Source organism: Calidris pugnax, unplaced genomic scaffold (genome assembly GCF_001431845.1).
Source record: "Calidris pugnax isolate Ruff unplaced genomic scaffold, ASM143184v1 scaffold21, whole genome shotgun sequence".
Taxonomy (NCBI): Eukaryota; Metazoa; Chordata; class Aves; order Charadriiformes; family Scolopacidae; genus Calidris; species Calidris pugnax.
In genome coordinates, this window is record NW_015090770.1 from 3612704 (window position 1) to 3639386 (window position 26683).

Genomic DNA, 26683 nt, shown 5'->3' on the forward strand with positions numbered 1-26683 from the left:
GCAGTTACAATTTTTGTCTGGCAGGAGTTGTTCAGCCAAACCAGCAAGTGTGCAGCTCCCGAGGAGCAGCAGCCCATGCTGTCACTCGCCTGCTGGGGTACATGGAAATCTGGGGAAGGAAGGATTTGGGTAACGAAGGATAACTCCTGAGCAAACCAGGCTTCATCAGTTCTGCTACTTGTGTTTTGGTTTTCAGACCAGGCATTAATCTCCGGTCCCACTTTCATTAGTACAAATAATCCAGGGAACACGGTGACAAAACAGCAGCCAGCCACCCGCTTCAGTGGATCAAATCCCTAGTCATTCCGTCAGGCAAAGGAAATTCATTATGGTATGTTTTTCAAATGAGTCTTATGAGCAGATCTTCAAAAAAAGGCATTTTGGAGCTAACTCCTGCTGACTTAAAAGGGAAGCAGGATTTCAGCCTCCGTGCCAAGACCCTCTGTTGTTCAGCTGTGCGTACACAGCCTGCCCCCAGAGCCCTAACCTTCAAATCTATGCCCATGAAAATGAACATCTCGCCCAACTGCAACTGCCAGCATCGCAGCAAGAAGAGACAGAAGCTGTGTATATCACCCAACGTAGCAGATTTGAGCCTCAACCTTCCATCACAGACATAAAGTTTCGTAGAACCAGCTAGGTAGCTGAAATAACTTACATCCTAAGTGAACAAAACAGTTAACACCCTCTAATACCCAACAGCATACAGGAGGACAACATGGCTGGAAGAGCATTCTGAGGGCAACCCTTTGCATTTTATTGCTCAAGCTAAAACTTCAAGTAATGGAAAAAAAAATATCAGCCTAATGCATTCTCAAACAAACAGTAAGTAGTATCACGACCAGCTCTGTGTTATTTTTCAGTGTCCTGGGGACTTTCTGAATTTAGATCAAGTTTTAGCATTACTTCAGCACAATATGTGATGACCACCACCCCTTACATTGCCAGAGAACAATGCACTCCACTGCAGCAGTGGAGTGAAAATACCCCAAATGACACATCAGCAGTCATGAACAAGAACTCAGGAGCTCACAGTTCTCAAGTTGAGTTGTATAATCAGCCAGAGCTCTGCTTTGAAAGCAAACAACACGGAAGACAAGCTGGAAATAGGAAGTCATGCTGTAAAATGATGAGTCTCAGACTATTTAAGCATCATTACACTTTTCAGCTATGTTTTGACTCAGCGTACAAAGCATCTCTTCCAGCAGTACATCTCTGTTCTAAACCTGAAGTCATCAACTTCACAAACATTTCACGCCTTGTGTATTTAACAATCATCACAAACAAGAAAAGCCTGGACTTTGAGTTCACAGCTCTGTGAAACGTCCACAGAAAACCACCATTGGTTTTGTTAGCAAGCGTTTGGCTCAGGGTACAGAATAGAGGGGAAAAAAAAAAAAACAAAACAAACTCACATGGTGCGTGGAACATCACTAGCACAGAAGAATGATCTTTTATAAACTTGTCGAAGTCCTCATCAGTCAGGTGATAAACTACATTTTCTTCATCCGCCCAGGGAGTCTCCGGAGCCTGTGGCTGAGGTGCCTGTGGGCTACAAGACAAACAGACACAGCTGAAAACCATCTCTCTGGTAGTAAAGCAGTCATTTTGGCAAGTCAGACTGCAAGGAACCACTTTGCGCAGATGTCCATATGACACACTAACCCTAACAGCTTCCATAATTGTACCCACCCAGAACTCATAAGCACAGAAACTCAGATAAAACTGGAGGAGGAATAAAAAAAAAATCCACAAGAAGCTCACGAGCACAGATCAGCAATGGAAGGGGACAGAGCAAGGAGATAACCAGGCTGCTTGGTTATTACATTATAGAAATCAGATGCATTTTCTGTTATGCTTTTACCCTCCTCAGCAGGATGCTCCCTTTCTCACAGCATTCACACTTTGTAGTTCACAGGAGCCATTGCAAATGAAATAAAAAAGCAGTGAACAGAAAGAGCTAACATAACCAGTCACCTTGAATACTGACAGAACGATTAGGGCTGACAGGGAGAGGAGGAGGTGTGGTGCTGGGACCACGAGCTAGCTACACGGGCTGTTTCCCCAGGAATACACAGTTTTACCCTGAAGAACCCCGTGAGACCTGGGGAAGCATTGTTATGTCCTCACTCAGCAGTGAGCTTGTAGGCCTAATTCAGCAAAGCTACTCAACTGCATGCTTAACCTAAAAGATAAGTGACGTTCTACTGACTTTGCTATGATTTTACATGAGTTCCACCATCTTTAATGGATCAGAGCCAGGGAGACTGCTCGAAGACATGGTGGCAAATCTGGAAACTGAACCCAAGCTTATCTGGACCAGTTCAGTGCTCATCATCTGGCTAAACAATTGTTCTTGGCTTTTATCAACATACATTAAAAAGAGAATCTGGCAGATGTGAACTAAGCTATAGTAATTGACATTTTATTTATTAAAGCAGTGTTCACATAAAGGACACCCAAACATACAAACATTTGGAGCCAGACTTTGAAGCTATTTTATCCTTGCCAGTTGTAGTAATGAGTTCCAAATACCCCCCAAATTCCCCAAATTCTTTGGCAAAGTATAGGTCTGGATGTGACCCCATTGCTGGCAAAAATGGATCTACTATTTTTGATTAAAATGTATTATTGTGTTAGCTGCCTGGAACAAGGAATGGCAAATGGATGATAACTCATTTATCCTGCCTTGCTCATTTCTAGGCTGAAAGCCTAGTTTGATAAAAAAAAAAAGCAGTAGAGAGATACACAGATTTAGATAGCAAATTCTGTTGATGTAAGCAATGGGTACGATCCAAGAATATTAAGCAATCCATGCAAAACTGCGATGCACACCTCTGCTGCTGCTTATATGATAAATGAACCAAGAAACAAACATCAAAGCAAAGATCGGAGCTGCACTCAGCCAAGAAAGACAAAGAGGCAGGTCCCCGTCCCCAAGAGTTTACTCTCTAAAAGCTTAGCAGATAATCAGTTTGCTTGTTGCTAAGCCTGTAAGGGAGCAATAATCTGCAAGTATCCAGACAGAGTGAAGGCTTCCCAGAAAAAATCATGACACTTAAGGAATTTGGAAGAGGAGTTGGGTTGAGTGGGCAGAGCATGATGAGCATGGACACAGTGGCTACAAAGCACTGGGAGAATGCTGTGTTTAGCAGTGCCTGGCACGACCTATTTCAGTAAGGAATTAGTAAAGCAGGGCACAGGATGTTTATTCAAATGGCCCAATTTAAAATGCTGTGCATGCTAATAAGCCTACACAGGAGTTGGTAAGAAGCACCTCAAGGCCTGGAGGAAGGAACAAGCAAAATCTAAAGTGTCATTTAAAGCTGAGACAAGGCACATCCAACGCCTGAAGACCAAAAATAGGATGACAGAAGCCTGGAAGAGTTATCAAGAGCTAATTCAATTAAGAACAGAGAACAGGTTCTTGATTTAACTGAGTAGCTGGTGCTAAGGAAGAGCCCGAGAGGAGTCCATAAAAACAGCAAGACAAACTAAGCAGCTATTGAAGGCAGCAAGGAGCTGTCTGGCTTGCCTGCCATCTAAGCTGATACAGCTGTGTATCAGATCAAAAATAACCCCAGGAATCGTGGTATGTACAAGATAGCATCTCTGTGTTAATAACGCTGTACGTTGTGATGGAGAGAAACCATCATACAGCCTTATTAACTCATAAAAACACCTGAAACTCCTTAAGATAGTAGCCAGTGCCTATTAGGGAGATAACAGAGGTTAAGTACCTGTAAGACTGATGCATTACCACACTTCAGCGTAAGAAAGAAGCATCTTCAATAAGCAGTAAAAGAAAAGGTGTTGCAGCTCTCCAAACTAGCAGCTCTTGTTCCAAGAGGAAACAAGATGGAAAAGATCCTTTCAATAATGAAGGTTAGAATTATTTAAATTAAGTTATATCATGCCCTCCCTTAAATACTAGCAAAGATCAACCACTTTCAGCACTTTACCAGTAACATTTAAAGGAAAAAAGAAACAGAGAAGGGAGAGAGGGAAAACAGTTGCTTTTCTGCAGCGTGTACCTAGCGTCCACCAAAAATAGGTCATTTCATGTGGCTCAGTGTCTGCTGGATTCTCTTTTGAGAATCTGCGATGACAGCACACGCGTGCACAGTATAAAAACACATTGGCTTTCCTCACCATGGGCTGCCATGTACGTTCTGGCACTGCTGTGCCCCTGCTCCACAGAGCAACGCCTTGCATCAGAGTGACTTCCTGACATGATTTTAATATTATACTATTCTGAAATATACTCTATACACCCTGCAGCCATCTAATTACACTACTTGGCTTTCCTATAGCCCTTGCCATACCATTTGACTACTAATGCTGCAGATTCCTCAGAGTAATATAATATTATGCACGTAACAGATTTACCTCATGTATAGTTTTAATCGCAACATCAATTACTGGCAAAATTCAAGTATGTATAGTTACTCAACGTTGTTTCCTTAAAAGTTGTACTTATGATACAAAACAGGGACAGGAAGGCTACTGCTCAGATCATCTTTTGGGAAAGTAATAAGCATGCACTAATACTAAGTGAGGACAAACAGCTGTCTTTAGCTCTGGACTGCTGAAATATCAGCCAAAGCCCACAGTGGCTTGTTAGCAGAGATTATCATTGGAAAGAGCTTGCAGCTGTTCTGTTTTGCCTCCAGTAGCTGTGTTCACTTGTTGTCACAGCACTGATATAAAGGCACTACACAGTACAGGGATTATCTGGATATTATGTGGGCAGACGGGGGAAGAACCCACCCCAAACATCTAATGTTCCACATGTGGTAGCAAAGAGATAACCACATCCTTGCAAAACTGAAAAGCATAATAAAGTGCAGGCAATGAAGTCATATCCTTGCTGATCATCTCCTCAGCGTTGCTGCAGTTGCCATCTTGATTATTCATATCTGAAGGCTTAATGGACTAAATGAGGCTTAAAGAGTATGGCTAAATTCCTCCTCTTGGATCCACCGTGCAGTACCCGCCTGCAGCGTTTGTACCTCCTGATGCTACCAGGAATTCTGCCATCACTTCACTTGTGGGTTCCCAATCCTGGAGCACCCAGCCCAACGCTGCTGAAGACCCTGGGCTGCCTGCAACCATACGTGTGTCCCCAGCATAGCCCCATTGGGACAGCGAGACAGTTTTGCTGAGCCATATTATCACATCAGTCTGCAACTCTCTGTTCCTTCCCATGCATTTGTTTCCTTTTATTAGTTTCATTTCAAGATGAAACTTGTATCTGTGGCTGCAGCAAACAGGGGAGGGTTGCAAAGATGACACAATGCCCAAGAGCCAGGGGCTAACTGGTAACGGTATTTCTCCATCACCAGACCATCTCAGCTCTCTCCAGCTGCTCTACCAGCTTCACCAGCGACACACTGATTTGCACCAGCTGAAGAGCATCTGTACGCACACTCACACACTTTTAAGTCTCTCTCTCTCTTTCAACTGCTCGTCCCATAGGCTCATTCAGACTCCAAAATATTTATGGCTGCAAACAGCTCTCTTCAGGTAGAACAAGACGCTTTCAACATCACTTCATGTCATGACAGGAAACACAGACTTTGTAAAAATGACAAGCAATTTGGGGGTGCCTTGATCCCCAGGTTGTCTCTGCCAGACGCTCTAAAGGCTACAGCTAAAGGGTGAAGAACCCATGAGAACTGCACACTTGGTATATATATTTTTTAACAAAACAACAAAAGTCAGACCTTTTGCAAGGTATTAGGTTCAGGCACCCAAGACCACTGGAAATTTAAGTTGGCATTTTTAACAAAACTTAGATCTGTGTATCTGCATTTATTTTGGCCCACAGACAGTCTCCCGGTACAGACAAAATGCAATTGTAAAATGCAAGGCATGCATGCTAAAAACCAAACATTAGGCAATCTCTCTGCACTAGTTTATCCAGTCTCAGCAGGGTAGTTTTGTTTGCTCTTCTGAGCGGTGGGAATGAGCGAGAGATGGCTGTTCCTAAACCATTACATTCTGTAAATAATGAAGAGTACATAAAAGGTGGAGTGCATGAAGTTCAATGCCTTACTTTTTCAGCCACTCTGCTATATCTGCCGCGGTAGCACCATAGTTCTCAAAGTGGAACAGGAACTTTCCTTTCCTGTTAAAGCAACAAAACAAGGTTTAGTCCTTGCCCTGGAAGATAAGAACATGCCATTATAGTTGAGTGTATGATTTCTAAAGTAGTAGCAAAACATAACTGACTCAAAATAGCAGATTGTAGGATATCCCCGGACATTGTATTCTTCCTTTATCCTTTCAAATTCAGCAGCGTAAACATTCATCCCTGCAAGAACCTGAAAAAACAAAGCATAATCATATTGATTCTTACAATGCAGCAGGAACATTACTACCTTTTTTTTTTAAAGAGTTAAGTAAAAACAACCAAGCTCTGGGCAGATTCTGATTTCTTACTGTAAAGCAAGAAGATCTCTGTAAAAGGCAGTGAAGTTTGTCTGATTTTGTGAAGAGGGGAACAGAGCAATATTTGAGTTTAGCCCACAGAAAGCAAACACCAAGCAGCTCGTCACCCCCTCCTTGCTCTGGAAGTGTCTCGGTTTCCTTTTATTCACCCACTAACAGAAATATCTAAAGGGAATTCTCTCAGTCACACTTCTTGTGCTCTCATGTATTTGGATTTTAAGCTACAAGCCTAAGTACATGGCTTGGTTCACATCCAAACATCAGCTAGGACACAAGAAGTTCCACTCTCATCTCTCTGGTTTCCACTACAGCAACGAATTTACAGTCTCAGCTAATGTCCAGAACCAACCAAGCACTGGCATTATCCCAGTTCAAAAGTGCACTTACTGAATGGCAAGGGAAAAATCAGCATTATTTTGACATAAAAGTAAAACGTGCCTTGTTTCCAAGAGCTCGGGAAATACCACATAGCATTTATATGCTTTAAATATGTTAACTTACCTGACTGGTTGGGTATAATTTGAGTTAAGAATTAACCTTGTCCTACAGATATCACAAGAGGGCACAGAAGCATAGCAGCTTTTCAGACTAGCAAGTGAAATAAAAAAGCCTCTCTCCTTCCCTTTCCTTCCCTCTATCCCAACCCATCCTTCACCTCAAGAGCTCTTCACCCACAAGCTTCAGGCTTGGAGCTCCCGCGACTTCTCCTGTGTCCTGTCCAATTGTCCTCCAACAATTTCTGTCTTGAAAATTTGAAGATGGGACCAATTCTGAGTTTCTGTGGGTGTGGGAATCATACAGAGGTCTTTGTGCTGTAAAACCTTCAACCAGGGAGTTGCTGAGATACCACTTCATGATTAACTTAGTTTAATGGCATTGATGGCTTAAATCATTTTAGCAGCAGGGTCTTAATCCAAACCCCTCCTCCTTCCCCCTCCAAAACCAGGATTTTCTCCTTCTAGCTGAAACACCACATCAGAATTTAATACCAAGTTCCTGACTGCAGCAAACTGCACACACCAACCAAATGTGCTCAGAGCCAGCATGAAATAAATCTTAAAGCAGAAAATCCTCATTTGAAGGTCAACCTTTTCTAAGAATGTGCTGGAAAGTCAAAAAATATACTTTGTTTTCTCTCCCCTATCCTGAGAAAGCATAAAGGAAAGATAACTGAGAAGAGTACAGAAATGTGGTTTATTCTGGCTGACTTTTGAATTTTCCTTATAGTTCCAACAACCAGATTGACTTAATTGCTATGAGGTTAACTAGACCCAGTTCTTCCCTTCCCTCATCCTCTGTGTCACCACTTGAGGGTAGGTAAAGGGAATAGGATCAAGACACAGTGGTTGCTTTATAAAGCAAGAACCAGGTTTGTTAACCAATTATAAACACCATAAACACCAGTCTACCAGATTTCACATTTGCCATGAACTCTCAGAGGATTTCCTAGGTTTTAAACGGGCATTCCCAGACATTTCAGATACTCTGCTACAATTTCACTGTGTCCACCCAGCCTGCAGTGGATGGGTCAGTAGTCAGTAACTTGGATTCATTCTGGTGTTCATACATCATATGAAGCATGATAGCAAAAAGCCTATTACAATGGTATTCGTTTTTAATGACAAAAGTAACAGCTTTAGCTGGCCTATAATCACAGAATTATGTAATATTAGCCTGTCAGGGACCATCAAAATACACCTACTATGCTAAGCCAGGATCCTCCCTCTACATCTAAGCTGCTCCCACCAGATGTTTAGCTAATTTGCTTTTAGCAGATGAGTGAATGACCCTGACTTCAATTTAAGTCCATTACCTCTTGTGATAGCCACAGCAGCCACAAAGATCAGTTTATTCCTTTCACCTCTGCAATCTGATGTACTTCAACACTTCTCTGCTTTCCACTGAGCTACCTATAACCTAAAGCGACTCTGAACCTTTCCTAGCTGGCCATGTCTTCTGACCATTCCTCTTCTACTGGGACCTTGCTTCATAGTTTTCTTGATGGGATTGCTCCAAAGCTGGAACCTCACACCACCACTTGAAGCCTTCCTAGAGCCAAGTTTAATGAACAGGTTAAACAAAGGCTTCCTTTGTCTGATATCTGAAATAAGAGTAGCAACTTTATGCTTCTGAAGTCTCATGTTTTTACCAAAAAAAAAGACAAGGACCAAAGGAAGAAAGCACTTCAGCATACACTCAAGCCGGCCTTCACTAAGCAAACACTCTGGCACACTCATGACGTCCGTGGGCATTAAGGAGATGCTGAAGTGCTTTGTTTCCTACCAGTTTCTCCCTGCACTGGGACTACAGTGCACTGGTGACAGTCACTCGTCAGAGCTCACCCTGTCCACAAACCACAGGAATCTCTCATGCCAAGGGTAAAATAAGTGACCTTCTTCCCATTCAGAGCCCCTTTTTTCCTTCTGCATTGGGTGTAATGGAATTGCAAGATCTAAATTTAACCTAACACTGGACAATGGCACCCTGCCTTCCTCTCAGGAGCAGTTCTGGGACAAGAAGCAACCAGTCCCAAGAGAACACAGCGACCAGCGACAGGTACAGTTCACCTTTTCATTTTTATGACCTATTAAACAGGCAATACTGTACTTCATTTTCCTGCTATATAATAGCAATAATCGCTTTTGAGCCTGGCACATCCTGACAGCTAATGACAGGTCAGATTAAAAGGCCAAATCTTCAGCTCATCCAAATCAATCATAAACTTTCCAGCAAAGTCTGATCTGGAGGTCAGCATCGCCTTAAGGTATCCCATGGATAATTCATTGCGGGTACAGTGGGGTTAACTTAGAAATGGCAAACTCTGTACACATCCCACTCAGGAAGCTAATTAGGTCACATTTAGATGAACAGACTGATTTCTGTGAAAGACACGGGTGGCAGTGACATAACTGGACTTTCCTCTGAACTGATCCCGCTCTAAAAACACTCTGGTGCAAAACCCAACCCCGACCTGAGCTGCATCAAGCACAAGCACTGCCAGCCTCAGTGCTGTGCCACAGCCCTGTCACTCAGCTCTGCAGGATTAGCCTGGATCTACAGAAACCATTTCCAAGTGAGGAAGGAAATAATCAAACCAGAATAGATTTGGAGTTTAAATTCTCCGGTCTGAATTTAATAAACCGAGCTGCGCATGGACACGGAAGGGATAATTGCAGGAGAACATAGCACACTGCAGCATGCCTTTTTTCTGGCACTACCTCTTGTCGGTGGTTCTTTACATTCCTAATTCTTGCCCACCCCACACCTCGCAAGACAGGAGCGACATCCCAAAGATTGCAGCAGATGCTCCACTGAGGGGAGACCGCATTAGAGTGCTGCCTGGTTAGACAAAAAAGCACTTGAAAATATCTTCAAGGGTTGTACCATGTCCTAAATAAATCTGAACAACTCCCACTCGTTTCAGCCCTAAGCAAACAAGGATTTAGAGAAAACAGTTCTGCAAAACAACTTGTTGGGAGAACATGGGGGAGTCTGACAGCACTCGGTGCTTGTGAGCAGCACTGGCCAGAGCTGACCTAGCGAAGAACCGCAGTGCTTCATCTCCTCAAGTGCTGCCAGGGGAGGTTTAGATTGGATATTAGGAAAGATTTCTTCACTGAAAAGGTTATCAAATGCTGGAACAGACAGCCCAGAGAAGTGGTTGAGTCACTATCCTTGGAGGTATTTAAAAGACATGTAGATGTGGCACATGGTTCAGTGGTGGACTTGGCAGTGCTAGGTTTACAATTGGACTCGATCATCATAAAGGTCTTTTCGAGCCTAAATAATTCTATGATCTTTTCCTCATCCCATGCCACCTCTCCTGAGGAAACCTGTAAACTGATAGTAAATGATCCAACAGGTAGGATCAGACTAAATCCAGCTAATGCCATGAAACAACACTCATGTATTATTGCTATCATATAAATTATACATTAAGCACATTACAAAACCTCGATTAGAGAAGTGCCTTTGACTTGCTTAGAGAGATCAATACACCTTATTAGTACAAACAGGTAACTGAATTATTGTGACTGCTGTTGATGGATTTTATTCTGGTCAAAGCTTGTTTTCATTTCAATCCGGTATGAATGCTAACTTTGTTGACAGAGCTGTATTAAAACTGTAAGATTTTATTAATGCTTATGCTTAGTGGCTAGAAGGATGATCAGTAGCTTACATAGGGAAATCCCCTTCCCATGACACCGTGATTCTCCACTAAAAAAGTGGGTTAATTATCACTATAAGGGCATCCATCCTTAATCCCTCAGTGAAACGTCAGGCCAAAAAGCTTATCAAACCCATTATAGCAAACCTTTCTTTATCTTTACCAACACAAGCTCAACAGGACTACAAATACACAATTTAGAAATGAAACATAAAACTATATAGTGTCAGAGCCTGTTTTTCCATGGCAAGAACCACATTGGATCTAAAGGGCAAGTTAACACCTCGTTCTCCAACGTTTTAAAAAAATAAAAACCAAGAGAGAGAGACCTGAAGGGATCTGGAACAGAATCATTCATTTCTGTTTTGTTTCGACTTGCTTAAAAATTCCCCACTTTGATAAATATTTGTGGTTTCAAATACTCAAAAAAATGAAGTTTTAAAAGGATTTTTAAAATTTTACATAAATCGTATCTTCTCACTTACATATTTACCCTTCAGTTCTGTGGCTGCCTGCTGGTAAGATGGCATCATTCTCTTACAAACACCACACCCTGATAAAAAAGAAATTGTGTAAGTAATATGGCAACAATTCTATTCAGGACCTATGTTTCAAAGCATATGAAATGACTTTTTTTTTTTATATACAATAAATTTTAAACCAAAATTCCTTATCTGTTTCATGTAATAATTACTAGATTATTAGTTTCTAAGAATGTTCCTTCTTGTTACATGCAGGTATTTTTGCATGTTTTTCATGCTATTCTTTTCATACTCATTTCTTGTCCCAGTTTTAGAAAGAGTAACACCATCTTCAATTCCTCAGGCTCTGAGCTGAGACCAGAGGGGAACTTCAGATGAAACGCACATTTCAGAAGTCAATGGAAGATGTCATGCTTGTGAACTCAAACAAAAAGCTTTGTGCATTTTTGGTCTTTAAGGAAGGGGGGGAGGTACTTCAGATTCATCCCAGCTTAACAAGTCTTTGAAATTCATTTGAGACATTTCCTAAACACATTAAACAGACATCAAAAGTTAAACAGCGCTCTGTTAATTAGGAAGACATAACTCAGAAGAAGTAAGAGCCCTTGAAGGATACAATAACTTATGTGCTGAGGAAAATACAAACAGCAAATGAGGAAGACTACCAGTGTATAGCCGGAGCGTGCTAAGAGCTGTTTGATGACGCTCTGGAGTGCTAAGCAGATTAGCACTAAATCACCTTGTAAGCAGCAGGTTTCATCCTTGCCAAGTAAAATACGTGCCTGCACATGGGAAGGGGCGGGAGGGCAGCCAGCATGAAAGAAAGGGAGCTGCAGCCAAGCACTTCAGGTACTTTTTGTGGAAACTCTTGGGTCCACCATGGGACAGCAGTCACCATTTTTATTCTGGTGAAGCAACAAGGGTTTTGAAAATATCTTCTAGAAAGGAGGAACAGATTTTGTAGCCACTGGTTTAGGGTCACATCAGCATGCCTGGGAGGAACATCCTTTAATCAGAGGAAAGAGAGCTCTTGATTCTGTTGTCTTTCCACCTTTGATCTCACTGCTCAATTTGCCAGCGAGGTTGTTAAATCAGTGCTGGTCAAAATGACGATTTCTTGTTGGGTGCAGACCACTCATTTGAGGCCCACTGAGATCTTGTGGCTTCCTCTAAACCACTGGACAGACATCAAAAGATATGAGTTGTTAACACCATCTTCTGGATCTTCTGTTTCTTCTCTCTTCAGCAGCCGCAGGCCTCAAACTCCCCCAGCTATCGATCTCTCTCTCTTCCCCTCTTCAACCTCTTACCACTCCCTGGACTCCCTTCTGGAGCACAGGCACGTACCAGCCTCCTCCACCCATCCATCACCCCTATAGCCCTTCCGTTCCCAGCTCTGCTGCTGCTCCCAAACCCACTTCAGCACAATCTCTCCTGCCCACGCATTTCTGGGTTACACTGTTCAGGATACTGTCAAGCCACATATATCCCTATACTGGCATAAAAGGGTAACCTCAAAAAACCTAATTTTCTTCAGTTCTTTTTTCTTGGATTTTAACTCAAATGAACACATATTAGTTTTTCCACTAGTAAACACTCTATTTTTATAACATAATTGAAAACAGGGCTTTAAGAAGCTCCTTTTTCTTGCCAAATCCAGGCCATCTCCTGAAGGAGTCTTCTTTGACAGTTAACTACAAATAAATCTAAATGCCTATAAGTATACCTAATTTTTCATGTTTAGCGCTGTCTGACTTTGTAATATAGGTCTGAAAGTACAGTGAATGGTCTCCAAATGACAGGTAATATCTTCTAAGGAAAGCATGCCTTTGCTCCAAGTCATTTTACCCAGACCAAGCATTCCTGAAATATTAAAGAAACTACATTTAAGTTTGCAGTGGCTTTCATCTCCCTCTGCACTGGTACGTAATGAAAGAGCCCTTTTCCTATGAATCTGCCACAATGAATCTAAAGCCCCAGCATCCAACAAAGGAGAGAAATAATGCAGCTGCCATCCCCATAGCTTCCCAGATAAAACCTCTGATGTCCTCTCGTGCCAAAGACCTCCCTGACTCACCCCTTGCAAGTAAGGAAAAGCAGAATTTCCTTCAGTGACCAGCCTTGATTTGCTGCTCCCAGTTGAGAAAGGTAACACCTCTATGTAACCAGTAACTTCAACTGCCCAACGCCAGTATTTTAATGCAACTGCTGGATGTATTCTGTCTCCAGTAACAGGAGTAAGAAAAGAAAAACTGGACAAGAATCAAGTCAGAAGGTCTCGTGTGTTAAATAAAAGATGAGGGAGTTAAGAACTGTGAAATCAGAAAGGAAAAAAAACCCACCACCTTACAAGTAGGCTTCCTTCACAGCAGTTTAGAAATCAGCAAAAGTATTACAGCACTGAAGACTAGCAGGTGTTTTGCCACTTCAAAAGAAGAGAAACTGGAAGGAGGAGGGTTTCTGGGGGAATGGTTCAAAGAGAAGGAAGGGTTAGATAAGGCACATTTCAGGAAGAGACTCAGTTGTGGAAAACAATAATTCACGATACAGGTAAACTGTGAAAGCACTCTGCAACTGAACTCTCCCCGAAGGGCTGATTTACAAGCAGAGCAGGCGTATCGTCTCCTGCTGATGCTAAGGCAGCAGCAGAGACTGGGAGCGACCACGCACCATGCCAGGCCACACAGGACCATCCTGCTGCAGAGTCTGAAGGCACAGAGCTGCAACTCAGTTAGTTAAAGGAAAAAACATTCTCTTAGTGACACATCAAACTAAGTCTTGGGCCATTCTGGCCATCTTGACAGTATTCAGATGAGACTCAAAAGGTAGAATGGCATCTCAGGCACTATCTACCAGAGAAAATACACTGAGAAACATCAGATAACGCTGCCATGGGACACAGTTTTGAAGAGAATCAGCCTGCAAATTGCTAGTGGTCCCTAACATCAATTCCTCCATCAGGGCAGCACTGAGAGGTTTTTCTAGCTTAGGTCACATGTTCATTTCTTTCTCATGGCTCCCCTGTTTTCCAGCCAAACAACTCCAGTGCAACACAAGATTGTTTTGTAGAGCTGGAAAGCCTCTCACATACCAGTCACCAGGAAACACAAAAAAAGCAGTTGTAAATCTGCAAAATTAAGGAACGAGCAAGATAATGCTATGACAAGATAGCACCAATACATGGTCAAGGTCACAAAAGAAATGCTATGACTGCAATGTGCTCTTCTCTTTCCTTTCTGCCACCCCTGCCCTGAAGTCTCACTTGTATTCAAGTTAGACCTGCCCACGTGGGTAGGAACACCTAGGCTGTCTCTTGGATAGAGTATGAAGGATATTCCTGCTCCCAAACCACCGCACTGTTCCTTTGCCTGCAGTTAAGAAGAACAAGTATGGTGGCTTTTTTCAACTCCGTGGTCTCCTCTAGAGATCTTTGGCTTGTGCTGAACCAGCTTGTCTTACGTTATGGCCCAAACTGCAAAAGCAAAAACTGTCTGCAATACCCATTCACGCTTACAGCTCCTTACAGGCCAGAGGGCTAGGCACTCTCAGACAGATGTATTAAAACTTACACACTCAGCATACAGTGTTTCTGTCTTGTAGAACACAAATCTAGGAAGGACATCGGGTAAAGAATTTACAGAAAGCAGCTGCTTAAAAGAACAATGAGCAAGAGTCATCACTACAAGAGAAAGAGGCAAGACAGGATACAAGGGACGGACAACTAGGAAAAAACAGAGGACAAACAGGCAGAACTACAAAAGGAGTTGAATGATAAAGGTGGGACAAGATGGCATTAGTGAAGCACGGGTGAGGCTTCTACTCAGACTTGGGCATCTTGACACGCTGGGTTACTTACATGGGGCATAGAACATCATCAGAAGGGGTTTGTCTTCCTTCTTCAGAAGTCTTCTCAGTTCCTAGTGAATGAACCAAAGAAAATAAGACCAGACCTATACCCAAGGACACCTCTTATTATTTGTGTTGCAACTTTAAAAAGTTAATATATATATTCACAGAATATAGGCTTATTTAGCTAAGGGAAGAGGGTTCATCTTTTCTAACAGACAAGACTTGAGTTTCTTCTCCTCACTCAATTTTAACTTGAAAGATGGCAAAATTTGTTATAGATTCGAATATCTGCTAAACACCTTAGACCAGTGCCTTCATTGTTTAGATCTGGAAGTTGCACAGCTTGGTTTACTCTCACTGCAGAATCTCTGACTGGAAACTTTTTCTTCCCTGACCCATCCAAAAAGCCATACTCTAATTCAAAAAGTTAGGCTCAATAATAAACAAACCAAGTTCAGTTACCACACTATGAAACCTTGTCAGAGCTACAAGAAGCCATAAGAATAGATTTTTCAGTACCAGCGTGACAGAGAAACCAGATGAAGTTTTGAAATTGAATGCAACCCTTGGAAGGCTTCTAATAGAGTACAGAGGGTGAACATTAAATATTAATCTTCCTACAAAAACTGAATGTCAAAAGAACTGTTTCTAACATTAAAAATGAAAGCTAGAAAATTGAAAAGGCCCTTTACAAAATACCAGCTAGAGTCCAATCAATTAAAGTTTTAAAAATCTATAGACTAGAAAACTAATATAAAAGACCAAGCTGATTATATTAGAGAGAAAATAATGGGTAGCTCCGTGGTGGCACTGGCTTCTTAAGGTAGTTTTATTGTATTTTCTGCTTTCTCACTTAACACTGAGAGGACAGTTACTGTACAAGGTTAAATCACTCAAGATCCTGTTCCTTCGTGCTCCAGACTTCCTGAGACAACCTCAGGCACACGAAGGAACCCAAGGTTCAATGGCAACCTGCAGTTTTAAGAGCAGCATTTAACCTCCTACTTGCATCCTGCAGTGCCTGCATCTTGCAAGCTGCTACACTTTCCTAAGACAAACAGATCTCTTCTCCCATACCAGCCACAATACTTTGGTACTTGCCACGTGGCCAGCAGACTAACATCACGACCGCATTAGGGGAGAGAAAGGTGGGAAGCAGGAGGCTTTGCTCTATAGTTATCACAACCCACAAACTTTGTCAAGTCGCTTAAAACATTTTGGGTGCTTTAAACTTCCCTTCCAAAAAAGGAAATAATGGTGCTTCTTCATTAAGAGTTAACACAAACATACACACTCCCTTCATTCCATATATTTATAAAACATATAGAAAATCTATTTGCTAATGTACCTTTTCACTGTCAACATGCACAACATCTTTGGCTTTGGGATCCTCCTCCCACAGTGGAGCACCTTCTGGATCCTTTAGAAAGGCCACCATAGACTGTAATAAACAGAGGAAAAAAGCTTTTATAGCAAAATGAATGGAAACCACACAACATGCGATCTCAAATCTATGCTGTCATGCAAAGCTCATCTAATTAGTGCAGTGCCTTTGTTTTTCTGTTCATATATTTATCTGCTCTAATGCAAATGAACACAAATTTATTGCAGAACCAAGTGACACATGGGAGTGCACCTTTCACAAAACTGATATCCCAACTTACCAGTTCACCTTTCCACTATAAAACTGGGGAAAACAGTGTGGAAGCAGACCAGCACACAGTCAGTAGCTTCAAGGATCCTTCAGAGAGTTCTTTCAATGGCACTAGATCTGTGATACTTCCACAGTTATTCCCTGGCTTATCAGGAAAGATTTCTCTTTATGTAGAGGTCAGGTTCTCATGCCCTTGACCATATCTGAGTAACCTTTGAATCCAATAGGACTAGTTGGAGGCCACGCTGACACTCGCTGTGAGCAAAAGCAATGAAGATTAAAGATCACTTAAAGATCACACTGCTTATTTGGTCAAAGGGAGAACAATCCACCAATAGTTCCCTCTATGACCCATCTACCTAGAAACTGCACTCAATGGATTTTTTGGTAAGGGAGTAAGAAGCAAATGTGACACGAGAAGTGGGAAATATGAGACCCTATGATTGTGCAGCTCCCATATTCAACAAGCTGAGTACACACACATACATGCTTTATAACTGCTTTACCCGACTGACACACAGCCAACACCAGACCACGTATATTTTCTTTATCGTAAGGAAATACTCTCTGATGGTTCTGATTTCAGCCTGAGCCTGAAGGAAACTCCAGCCCTCCAAAGTCAATGAGACACTCTCCACAGATTCCAACAGAATTGCACTGCGCCCCGTTTCCAGCTACATATGGAAGCACAGGCTCAATCACTGTTATCCTTGCATGTCTGTGCTCTAGGAAACATAATACTTGGGGTTTTGTGTTCATTCACCACTCAGATTGACCGTGTTTATTTCCCTGTGGCATTCATTGTAGGTACGTATCTACTCCAAGACAAGATCTCTGCCTCACCAGTAATGTAGTGAGGTCCCTGAGGAGCTTCCTTCAATGTCAAAGTGAGTGGATGATGCTGCCATAGCACTAAGTGAACTTACTCGGAGTCAGAGCAAAGAAAAGCTTCATTAAAGCCTTTTTCAGCCCTTGGGGTATTTTGCCAAAACAGCTCATGACTGAAGAGCAGAGCAGTGTATATACTAACACACACCAAGAGCATCCATCTAAAAGCCTAGGTTTGTACTCCACCTTCTCAAGAGCACGTTAGCACCACGCCTGGTGACATATGCCACTGAAACAGTCACAGAGACACTTTTGTCACCTCTCTGCCTCTGGTAGGCCTGCTCTGGTACAACATCCCAACTGCTTATCAACAGATAGTGGAGTTCAGCCCATTTTCCTGCAACCCAGTTGTTACTGCAAGGTCTGGGAGGATTCGGAGCTTATGGCAGGATCCATTTATTGCATTTATGTTTCTGTCTACTTGCACAATATTGAAGAGATTTGTCTTATCACAGGAGACAGCATATATTAGTCACTAGACAACAAGCAAAGCACTCAATGTACACAGTAAGAAGACCTAAGGGGTGAAGTAGTACTGTTTGGACCACAACACTTCCAGGAGAAGAAGTTTGCTGTAATACAGCATTAGCAGAGAAAGAAGTTAGCTAGGAAAAAAAAATAATTTATGATGGCTTTATAGTTGTAAAAAGGCCTAAAACTAGAGACACTAACGTCCAAAATGATGCCCTAAGATGACTTAATAATATAAGGGGAAAGGGGAGAAGAGGACAAACCAGGGAAGATGTTCTACATTTAGGAAGCTACATCATGTTCCGCTCATTCTCAGTCTGCACAGACCTCAACTGTACACTAGAAGGAAGGAGAGAGAAGTCAACATTTTAAACACCTAATGAGTGCAATTGACTCCGCTAGCTTCAAGAATTCCTGCATGCCAAGTTCAGTCATGTAGAAACAGATGTGGTTAGAGGATGGGGGATTAAAGAGATTTAATTCATCTGGCCTCTCCCTCTCAGCCAAGAGAGAAAAAAATTAGATGTGTAATGTCTTCTGGCAGGAGCAGGCAGTACGTTGCCTTGCACTCATTACTCCATGCGATGAAGAGAACTTCCTGTGTGCTTTTAAACAGGGAAGAACCCCCCTGAACAAACCAGCACTTTCTAGTCACAGAAAAGCAGTGGTCAGGCTGCTACGTTAAGAAAACAGAGCAAGGTCCAGGCCACAGGAACCCCCATGTTGAGGAATCAGCTACAATCCTGTCCTGCAGTGACGTGGTCAGGGCCCACTTTGACCCCACAGCACCAACACAGCCACACTGGGCTGTAACCCGCTGCCCAAAGCCCAGCAGCAGCTTTGAACCTTAAACATAGATTCAGTAGAACACACGACACTGCTTCATCCAGCCTGTGCTGCTAAAAGCTAGCCAGCTGTAACAGCACAATAGCTGGCTATCACATAGAGACCTAGGTTTTAACTTGGAAAAAAACCCAAAATATATATACACACAGAAACATACCCATGTACTTTTCACTCCTTTGAAGTATAATGCAGTAGGGATGCTAATAAAAAGCCTTCCCTTGATTTCACACGCGCACTCCTTACAACAGCAAACTTGAAAAGGAGTCAGATTTTAGAGCAGGACTGATTTATTGGGTTAGTCTATTCCCTTTGCTAGTACTGAGCAGATTTGTACTTTAATGAGTTTTCTCCATTTTAGAAGGAGAATAAAACTCTCCCTGTACTGTATCCTCCAAAAAAGGCTTCATCACGTAATAAACACAGCCTCGGTACTGGCTTTATGGTGCTACCAAGGATTAGGACGTGGTGTGGCTAAAGCAACATACAGATGTACCAGTTAAGATCAAAGACTGATCTCAGCTTAGGTCTCCAACAGCAGCTGGCTACAGATACTTGGGGAAAAACTATACTAGTACCATTCATATATAGCATACATTTGTATATGATCTCAATTTCTGGCAAAAAGTAATTAAGTTTATGGACTCTGCACCAGCTGTTGTATTTGGACCTCTGTGCTTGCTAATTATTAATGGATCTATCCCTTATGACTAGCTAAAACTGGTTTTAAGACTTCTAAATTGCTGTCTTTCACAACATGTAGCTACAAGTTCCACAACTGTTTTGTTTTTTTAAACATAGCAGTTCCTTGTTTCAAATCAACTGTCCCAAAATGCCACTGTTTGCACCCAAGTTCAGAGAAAAAAAATAGGTATAATCATTCCCTTTTTCAAGCTACTCACAGTTATACAAATATCTGTTGAGTTGTCCTTTTTTCAAAGCCCAAGAATCTTCACGCAAGTATTCAAGCCATCCTTCACTGCCCTTCTCCAGTACTTCTACACCTTTCACTTGATGGGGCAACCAGAATCACATACAAGACACAAGATGAAGGAACCCAATGGACTCAGATGGTAGAAAAACTTTTCCTCTTCCATCCTCTGTTCCTTTCCTAATCATTTGACTTTTAAATACTGTTAAGCAGAGGGCTGATATTTTTAAGCCAACTGTTGTCCTGACTGGTAATTCAAAGCCTTTTACAAAATAGCCTCCATTACTCCAGCATAATTGGAGCTGTGTCTTTTCCTCCCCTCTGACGTTCATTACCCCACAAGTTCCTACTTTCATATTGGCAAGCCACTCGGTATTGTGAGAAACTAAGTCCTTCTGCAAAGAGTTGAATTTTTTTTTTTTTTTTAAACTATTCCTAATAATTTTTGCATCACCAAACTTTGGTATCTTGCAGTCCACCTCCCTTTGCCAGATATCCCAAACAGCTCAGATCCTAACACAGGTCTCGGCAGCAGGAGGTTCTGACTGCTAACTAACTTCCCCTTAATGTGAACACCGAGCTATCCTGTATTCCTCTTTTTTCCTAACAGTAAACCCACAAGGGCATCTCTGCTAATTACATAAGGATGTAGTTACTTTAAGAAATGAATAGCTTTTCTTTAAAAAAACTGAGTACGCTATCAGCTGGATCAGCCACATCTGTGAAATTGCCGATTACTTCAGAAGAATCCTTTTACAGTTCTTCAGAGCTGTGTCCATCATTCTCCAAAATGTCATACATATATTAGTATGTCTACTGGATGCCTGGAAAGAAGATCCGAGTTTTATTGCCACAAGCTTGCTGAATGATGTGATACAAATCCTTTAATCTCCCTGTTCTTCAGTGTGTCCACCTGTCCATAAAATGAGTATGATACCCTACGTAATTGTGTTGCTCTGCTGCTCGCTGTTTGTAATGTACTGGGAGATTCCTGACAAACACAGCTGAGAGAGAAAGAAAGGTCACTGCCTCAACAGGAGAAAACAGGGAGACACAGCGGTATAGAGGGAGAAATACAGAAAATATCCAGGCAGCTGTGAGCAGGAGAACAAGTAAACACTCAGCTGAGTTATTTGACCACTGCCCAGCTCTGATGCACTGTCCAACCTGGAAATCATTAGCAGCTGGTTCCACAGGGACAGTCAAATGAAGAAAGACTAGAGGTCTAGAGCGAGGGAGCTTCAAAACCCCTCTTCCACCCGCACCAGAATCCCACATCTCTGTCCACGGGATGCTGCTTCCTTCTCCCCAGCAGGCAGGGCAGAAGTGAAGGGGGAAATGCTCATCACAAAACAGCAACTGAAGGAATAAATGGTATGGTTCCTGTTGTGCTATGATTGCCTCTCAGCCCAGCACTCCCTGGGGCTCTGCAGCAAGTGCTTCCCCATTGATTTAGTCTGTAAGGAAGAGTCACAGCACCAATTCCTGGTGGCAGCATTTTATGGAGGGCAGGAAAGACATGTCAGCATTCACTGTTCAAACCACCCAAATTTAGGCAACTAACAAGCCTTCCTTACACACCCCACCCCCAGAGGGGAAAAAAAAATAATAAAAAATAAATCAGCAGGTGTGTTTCCTTAAGAAGTACAGCAGAAGCCTCAGGTACTCGCTGACTGGGCAGGGTATCTAGCATTGCCCTTTGAGTGTAGGGCAGGTTTTCCACTGCAGGAGATAGGAAGATACACAGTCCTACTCTGCTCTCCCCAGCTAATCCTGCATGACCACCCCAAGCACAGGCTGAATGGCTGATTCAAGCCAGGGTGCACTTCCAAAACAGTCCCCCCCCATCAGCTACCTCACAACAACTCTGGAAGGTCCAGAGCAAGCACACTCAGGAACGGCCATTCTGACTCACTCAGGTTCATGAAGCATCTCACACAACTTTCCTCTATCCTGGGCCAAACCCCTGAAGAAGCCAAAAAGGGGAAGTAAAAGTAATGATGTCAGCCTGAGGAGGTGTCATCAAGCCTCCATGAGACCAACAATGGTGCAGAGCCCGAGTTTGCTGGAAGAGGAAGAGAAATGGAAACTGGGCAGAGGTGAACAGAAGTCACTTCTGGAAGCCAAGCCATCGCAGGGCTGCAGCCTCACGTGAGGATACTCCCAGTGCTTTACCAGGGCTTCGTAGAGGAAGGCTGCACGCCTTTAGCCTGCTTACTGTGCTTCTAGTCCACCATTTCCACAATCATCAAGAACTACACATTCGTTTCACATTTCATGTCTTCTTCCTTCCATTCCCCATTGTTGCTCTGTGTCAAGGTTTGCAGGAGAATAAGGAAGGTCATTTTATCCCTGCTGCACTCAGGGCACATCCATAGGAACTGCAGTTCCATAATCCAATAAAAGATAAGGTCACTCAGCTCTCTTTAAAGTTTATAAACACACAACCTAAAAACCTCAGAGAGCTCCTTATCAAAATGCATTATCAGCTAATACTTAGTTATACTGCCATTAATAGCACCTTGTAATCAAAATGAGAAAATCCCTATTTGTTACAAGCCTGCAAGGTAACTCACAATTTACATTACAGTTCAACATGGGTTCAGTCTTTTTAATAATACACAATTTTCCTGGATCTGTGGTTGGCAGATGCATACACACACAAAAACCTTTAGGTCATTCTGACAGCTGTTTATGAAGATTAACCCCCTCCCTTTCATGCCTTCAGCATAAAAAAGTACCAACACCTGTTTTTAATCCACCAATGTCTCCCCCATACCTAGCAAAACCAAAATAATAATAATCAAATATTTAAATTTACCTTCAATGTGACCGCTCTGTTATATTCAGTATGAAATGCACCGTCCCTGTTGAACAAGGAGTGGGGAATAGTGTTAACTTACAGTAATGTTGCTATAAATCATATAAGTACCCTTCCTCACTTCTCAATAACCAGAATTAAGCCACAGAATTAAGTAGAATTTACAGTACAGTAGTTTAAGGGGAAAAAAAAAAAGTAAGGAAAAAGGGAGAGTGCAAAACAGAATGTAAAGCAAACAGATTTCTAGTAAATAATTTCCTCCGTGACACTTTAACAAGAATATTTACTAAAGCATGATCTTTGGAGATGGAGATGCAGCTGCTTGGTGTCTCTTACACTTAACAATACTCCCACTCCTATTATTTCCAGGAAGAAAATCTCCTGCTGTCTCACTACACTTGCCTTTCTCCACTTACTTTACAAAGTACTATCTCAAGGTAGAACAGCAAGCACAGAGAGGTAAAGCAACTTGCCCAAGGCACATGCCAACGGGCACGTGACAGAGAAAGTAAGAAAGCTTAAATCTCAGGCATCAGCCCTGTGTGCTGGGTAGTTTTGGTCCATTGGGCACCTCTTCTGGGGCCAGCTCGTGCTTTTAGTGCACTATATCAAACAACACAATAAATTTATCTCAACTTCTGTCACAACACATGCTTGAAAAATGAAGAAACAGCAATCAATGTCACATGTCAAAGGATAAAAATAAGTCTTCATGCTGCAGCAATATGGAGCTGCAAGGAGAATGAATGGTCCTAACAGGGGCATCAACAATTAGGAACTACAAATCCCAGCCCAGCACTCACTTATAATGGAGTAATTCCACTCCGTTCTCCTTTGAATTAGGATCTACTTTCATCTTCTTGCATAATTTTCGGCTTTCAGAATCACTGCAAAAAACACATATTGGAAGAAAAATGGTTACAAGAAAGGAAATCAAATGCATTCAGTTCTGAAAAGTCATTGCTGTGCTTCCTCATCAGCAGTTAGTTGCAACTAACAGTAATTTGGAAGCTGCTCAGCTAAGTTTGTGGGACAAGCATTGTGGAAAGCTGCATTATAGCCAATTTGATTTCTCCATTTGCTTGATCAGGACACAGTGAACTGTGTGAAAACCACATTCCAAAACCAGCCCCTAACCAGTAGAAAAGCAGCCCACTCTAGCATGTCCAAGTACCTCAGCAGACCTTCTGTCCAAGGGATTAACATAAAATTTAGGAAGTCAAGTTTTCAAAAAGACCGTGTTACTGTCAGTGCAGTGATCAAAGAGCACTGTTTGTGAAAAGATTCACAGAGAAAGAGCAGGTGAGCTTTTACATCTGGCAGAAGATAACTCAAAACCAAAAAGAAACATCTTCATGGTATCTCCAAGCCCAGATCATCAGTGGCTAGCCTTAGGAAGGTCCTACACAAAACAAAAACCAATTCAAATTTTGGAGCTCCAAGCCCAGCAACCCCATTCACTCTAGGTATGAGGAACATGTTCTGGAGCCAAACCCAGCAACTGAAGGTAACGACCATCTGTCACAGCTCCTGAATGAAGGAGGAGGCATGAAACAGCAAATAGACCCGCCGGAAGTGGTTTTCAAACTGAACAAGAATGAATCACTTCCAGCACCACACTAGCCTGAGCTGAAGAAGAGGGAAGGGTTATGGGGGAAAACTGCATATATATTTGCTTAGGTGGGCAGGTAAAGGGTCTTCATGGCCTAACTGCTGTCCTAGAATATGTAGAAGTGAAGCTATAAGGATACTTAAAGCTGAAGTGAATAAGAAGTTAGCCAAAGACCTGGGGAGGCGAGTGACACGGTACAACTACAAAGAAAAGAGGATGATTCACACTGACAAGACTACTCTTTGCATTGACAAACTGCAAGATTAAAAAGCTTGGAAACTTGTTCCCAACAGAGGACAACTTGTACCTTTTACACAAATAAATCAATTTAGAAAATGAAAACACTGAAAACCCATCAAGTTTAAACTGATTAGAGACACATTAGAGACACCAAGATGCAAGGGTTGCAAGAGCCCCACCAAATTAAGTGCTGGTGCCAGCACTAGTGCTAATTCTCCCAATGTTCTCCAGCTGCCTCTCTCCAAATGTGAGGAACAACAAACAGTAAATTCATAGTGTGCTGCAGATAAGAGTGTGCCTTTGTGGAAATTTCCCAAATGCTTATTGCAGATGGAAATGAGGAGGGGGCACTACGGTCACATGCATCAGTATCAGAATAGCATGCTGAAGATGGGAATGAGCATTTTAGGGAACTATCAAAACATGCATCTACCTCACCAGGAAGGAGCACCTGTGGTCCCAATCGTATAGAAGCATGCTCATCTGAAGATTCTTAACTGAATTCATGTCAGTTCTGCAGTTTCAGATCATAGCCAAAGCTAGTCATTGAAACCTGTAAACTCTTTCGTTGCTTCTCCAGGAGGCTGGAGATCTGAGCCTGAGAAGACAGTTATTTTCATGTTGCCTGCCGCATCTTTGTTTTCCCCAGATGGCAGTGAAAGGTGGAGCTAAATCAAATCATTGAATAACATGAACATCTCTCCTCGTAACAAAACTAGATTACGAAACAAATAGCCTGGATTTGGACTTTTGCTGAGAAGGCAGTTTGCCGCGTGGAGTTTGTACAGAAAGCCTGCAGTAACCTCAAACCCAGGGGCCAGAAACATCCTGATGTCTCTCACCTGCAGTCCTCCAATGGTCCCACGGGCTAAACCCTAAGTGACTCGAAGGTCAGGGGATCTCAGGAGGAAGCATCAGTTTCAGATCATCCTTCCGTCTTACCCCAGATGGATCTAGAGGCACTGAGAAGCCCTTGTAGCTCTGCTGGAGATGACTGCCAGACAGCCAACTAAAGTCAGCCCACACCACAGTCAACGCCTGTAAATGCTCCTCTATACACTCCCAAATGTTTCCACAATACACACGTATTTGTGGCCATCTCAGCCTCGCCAAAACAAACATTAGGTGGTCCATCTGAACAAGTGTAATGCTGAAACCTACCTACAGCTACAGCTCTGTCAACCTCCAACATGTGCACACAATTGTTCTGGCATCAATACAGGAGCAGAATTGGTATCAAGACAACTCTGTTGCCAGTTCTGCCACCAGTGTGATGTAACTTCAAACCATGTAGGGAAAAAAGTTTAATTGTTCCTTATGTGTCATTTAGAGATCCAGATACTTACCTTAGAAAAGTTCTGCAAGGTTTATAGTTGAGAAACACTACAAAACATTACTACTGAAGTACCTGTAAGCAAACAGCTAGCAACTCCTACCAATTCATTTTCTGTTTGCATGAGTTTCTATTTGAAAGAAGAAAGATAAGAGCAGCTGTTCCATCAGAAGGAAACAAGATCTAAACCTGCCCTGCTTTCAGGATTGCTCCATTTGTAGAGATTCACATAGCTGCTTGAATGCACATCCATTATCACAGCAAAGAAAGCAGCAGTTTACTCCAGTGTGTTTCTTACCATTTAGTGGGCAGATTCTCTGCGCCGCTGCATTGGGAGTTCAGTCTGTTTATACAAGCTATCTGCACTGATGCAAGGGATGGAAGAGGAGTAAATTCCCAGAATAGGAAGTGTCTAAATATGTATCAGTAATTTTTTCATGCATCAGTGCAGATTTTTGCACATGCCAGACCCACCAACTCAGATGCTATACTAATGATTCTTTGGAAAAGGCAGAAAATGAGACATACAGAAATGGCAGAGATGGACCCGTTCTGCTTTTCCTTCTGCTTTCACTTACAGCCAGACAAAAATAACCTGCAAAGAGCAACCTGCTCTGATAGCACTTGGTAATGACCATTATCTTTAATAAGAGTAAATATCAACACAGATGCAGTGTCTGCTCTGAGATTTGTCTCTTTTGGATCTCAGCCAACAGCCTCTCTCTGAAGATGAGCTCCTCAACTCTCATATGGGAGAGGTAATTAGGACTCTGTTTTTTGCAATTTTATTATAGCACTTGAAGAGGCAGTGTAAGAGTTTGTTACAAAGACTAGAAGAGGAAAAAAAATAAAAAAAGGAAAAAACACACCAAAACCCCAAAACCTAAAAAGACAGAAACCACCCCCAAAATCAATACTCTACCACCCAGGCCAAGACA

The 26683-nt window shown here is 42.3% G+C and overlaps 1 protein-coding gene across 1 annotated transcript in view; it reads right to left on the reverse strand.

Moving 5' to 3' along the window:
• Positions 1-26683, reverse strand: part of PDIA5 (protein disulfide isomerase family A member 5) — a 93310-nt gene that overhangs the window by 52531 nt on the left and 14096 nt on the right. Inside the window, exons 3-10 of the mRNA XM_014940273.1 lie at positions 23364-23447; positions 22561-22606; positions 16301-16393; positions 14960-15020; positions 11107-11174; positions 6235-6326; positions 6059-6130; positions 1416-1552 (exon numbers count right to left, since the gene is read on the reverse strand). Coding sequence (XP_014795759.1) covers positions 1416-1552; positions 6059-6130; positions 6235-6326; positions 11107-11174; positions 14960-15020; positions 16301-16393; positions 22561-22606; positions 23364-23416 — 622 coding nt within the window. The 5' untranslated portion in view covers positions 23417-23447. The remainder of the gene's footprint in view (positions 1-1415; positions 1553-6058; positions 6131-6234; positions 6327-11106; positions 11175-14959; positions 15021-16300; positions 16394-22560; positions 22607-23363; positions 23448-26683) is intronic.